Source organism: Vombatus ursinus, unplaced genomic scaffold (genome assembly GCF_900497805.2).
Source record: "Vombatus ursinus unplaced genomic scaffold, bare-nosed wombat genome assembly UNPS02003460.1, whole genome shotgun sequence".
NCBI lineage: Eukaryota > Metazoa > Chordata > Mammalia > Diprotodontia > Vombatidae > Vombatus > Vombatus ursinus.
The window spans coordinates 744-4,124 of record NW_020943238.1 but is presented as its reverse complement, the minus strand read 5'-3'; the positions used below and the strand labels follow the sequence as shown (position 1 = coordinate 4,124).

The 3,381-nt window shown below is 38.1% G+C and overlaps 1 protein-coding gene across 1 annotated transcript; it reads left to right on the top strand.

Annotated features, from left to right (window-relative positions):
• Positions 1-564: 564 nt before the first annotated feature.
• On the top strand, positions 565-1,367 carry LOC114052250 (olfactory receptor 14C36-like). The gene is given in 2 exon segments (XM_027874768.1): positions 565-1,330; positions 1,333-1,367. Coding segments are annotated over 2 exon segments (801 nt in total).
• The last annotated feature ends 2,014 nt before the right edge of the window (positions 1,368-3,381 follow it).

Sequence of the window (3,381 nt, the reverse complement as noted above, 5' to 3'; positions counted from 1 at the left end):
ATCTGGAAAGTGTCTGAGACTGGATTTGAACTCAGGACTTCCTGACTTCAGGCCCAGTGCTCTATGCACTACGCCACCAGGATGTCTGGAGGCCGTTAAAATATAACTTCACTGGCTCACCATGAAATGACGGTGATCATAGATATTTAAATACTCTACCATCAGGCACAATCCAGAATGACTTGGAGTATGAGGTCAGGGATGAACTGCATATTTGTTGACTGAAAACCAGTGTGCAGTAATTGGGAAAAGCTTTCATTGTATTAGCTGCATGGCAGTGAAATGTTCTTTTGCATCAAACCTCGAAAACGATTGATATTTCCTTACACCATACCAAGGTTCTGATGTGGGTCATTAGAGAATTGTCCACACCAAGGAGTGAAGAGATTGTATCAAATAAAAGCCAGTAAAGGACCATGTATAACAATCTTTTGCCTCTCTAAGGACCCAACATATTATGCAAAATGTCTTATGTGCCAAGAATAAATACAAACTATAATGTCTTCTGTTTTTAAAATACATTTCTCCTTTGCTTCCTAGGTCCCTGGATAAAAGATTCAGGAAATGTCTAACTTTACCATTGTGAAGGAATTCCTCCTCATGGGGTTTTCTGATATCCGAGAGCTGCAGATCATATATTCTTTCCTTTTCTTACTGATTTTCTTAGTTACCCTGTTGGGGAATCTGCTTATTGTCATTGTTACCACTATTGACAGGCGTCTTCACAACCCCATGTACTTTTTCCTTAGGAATCTGTCCGTCATGGATGCCTGCTACATAACAGTCATTCTCCCTAAAGCATCTACCAACTCCCTGTTGAACACCAGCGCTATCTCAAAGAATGAGTGTGTGGCCCAGATCTTTCTTGTAGTTTTCTTTGCCTATGTGGAGTTGACCTGCCTCACCATCATGGCCCGTGATCGCTATGTTGCTATATGCCATCCACTCCACTACACAGCGATCATGAGTCCCCGAGTCTGCATGCAGATGACCTTGACATGCTTTCTCACTGGCCTCGTGTATGTAGGTTTCCATACTGGTTACACATTTCGATTGCCTTTCTGCCAATCCAATGTGATCCATCAGTTCTTTTGTGACATCCCCTCTTTACTCAAACTCTCTTGTTCTGAGACCTTCAGTAATGAAATACTTATAGTTGTCTCTGTCCTGGGTGTTGGAGGTGGTTGCTTTACCTTCATCATTGCTTCTTATGTTCGCATATTTTCCACAGTGCTGAAGTTTCCAGTGAAAGAAGACCGGAGAAAAGCCTTTTCCACCTGCATCCCCCACATCATCGTTGTATTAGTGTTTCTGATTTCAATCTTTTTCGTGTACCTCCAGCCATCTTCATTTTCTGCATCCATTGAGGACATGATTCTTTCTGTGTTCTACTCTGCGATACCACCCTTCCTGAACCCCATCATATACAGTCTAAGGAACAAACAGATAAAGGAGACTATGAAAACAATGCTAAAGAGAATTTTTTTTCTAGAAGATAACAAAAACTATTAATCTCTCTAACTTCTCCAGTGTCTTACACTTCACATGGACACTTTTTACACTCTTCCCCCTATATATTCTGAGATCCACTAACAGTGCCCTTTTGCTCTTCCTCCTATTGGTTCTAATTCTTACTTGCAATATCACTAATGTGAAAATATGTTTAATAGGAATGTATATTTATAGCCTATATCAGATTACATGCTGTCTTGGGGAAAGAGGTGGGGATGGTGGGGGATAAAAATTTAAAACTCAGAACTTTATGGAAGTGATTGTTGATAAAGCAAAATACATTAATTCCAAAAAAGAAAGTAAGTTCTATGACTATCCCTATTTCACATATGAAGAAACTGAGATAGGCAGAGATTAAGTGACTTGTCTAGTTTCATAGAACTGGTAAGTGTCTGAGGCTAGAAGTAAACAGAACCTGGAAAATAATACATTCAATCATTATAACAAGGTAAATAGAAGTTACTAAAACCATAGCCAAATTGATCCCCAAAGAAGAGATAATAAAATCTTTCTTCTCTTCTTTGAGGATGTGGCAAACAGGAGCTAGAAAATTATATCGTGTGTGTGTGTGTGTGTGTGTGTGTATGTAGGTATGTATAGTACTGATTGATATATTAGTTAGTTTTTTCAAATTGCTTTTCCCCCTTCACCATTTAGCCTTGTGCTCCATGATAATAAGCCTCCTCACCTTGGGAATTTTGCACCCCATTGCTGCTATATCTTTCAAAGACAATCCCTTCTTCCCAACCAACTTCATGTCCATTTCTGTCTCTGAGAAAGGAATTGTGATTACTGGATAATGGTTTAAAATAAAAAAACAATACTCAAGTAACTGGCTTCTGAATAGGAAGGGTAGACACCTAAGAACTTAGAAGAACAAATTTTTCTGGAGTAGGGCAAATATAACAACAAGGACTGAAAAATGAGAAAGGAGGATAAAAACTGCATATGTATTTCCACCAAGGAAGAAGAAACAGTTCATAAGAAACAAAACATAAGAAGTGAGTCAGTCATATAATCCATGAACTGATTTGTTGTTGTTGTGGTTAGAATCTCTACAATGCTTACTATGTATTAAGTGCTTTACAAATATCATCACATTTGTTCCTCACAACAACCCTGTGAGGTAGGTGCTATTACTACTCTCATTTTAGAGTTGAGGAAACTGAGGTATATACAAAGGTTAACTGATTTGCACTGGGTCAAATAACTGGTAAGGTTCTGAGGCTAACTTTGAACTTAAATCTTCCAGTGCACTACAGCACTCAGTTTCCTACCTTTGGAAATAAACAATTCAGATCAAATAGGATACATAAGAGGGAAAACAAGGTGACAATGAATATTTAGACTATAGCACCCCTTATGGGACTGTTTCCCCAACTTGCAATTACACTGGCAGCTTGGGTTCCTAGAGAGGTAGGTGACTACTACTTCTCTCAGGCCATCACAGGCCATCCTGAGGGGCTAAAGTTTCTAGTACAGTTGTTTGTGAGCCCCCACCAGTGTGCTTTTCATTGATTGTCAACCAGTACTCTCAATTAGATTTTAGAAAAACATGTTTAGTGATAGGATAACCATTATGGAGAGATAGAAATTATAGGAATCCTCTCCCACATAGAAATTCTTAAAGGCAAAATATCTCAGTTAGAGAAATTGTAAAAGAAGGTAAAGCAAATACCTTTGAAAATGTTTTAAATGTGAAGTTTTAAAAAACATAATAAACAATCCACTTCAGAAAAAAGATAGTATTTTTATAAAACCTTCTACATTAATGCAGCATATCAAAAATGTTGAAGTCCAGCTTGTTTCCCAAACAGCAAAGAAAGATTCTCAGATAGATCTTGATTGGAGCAAAGTAGGCATTGCATA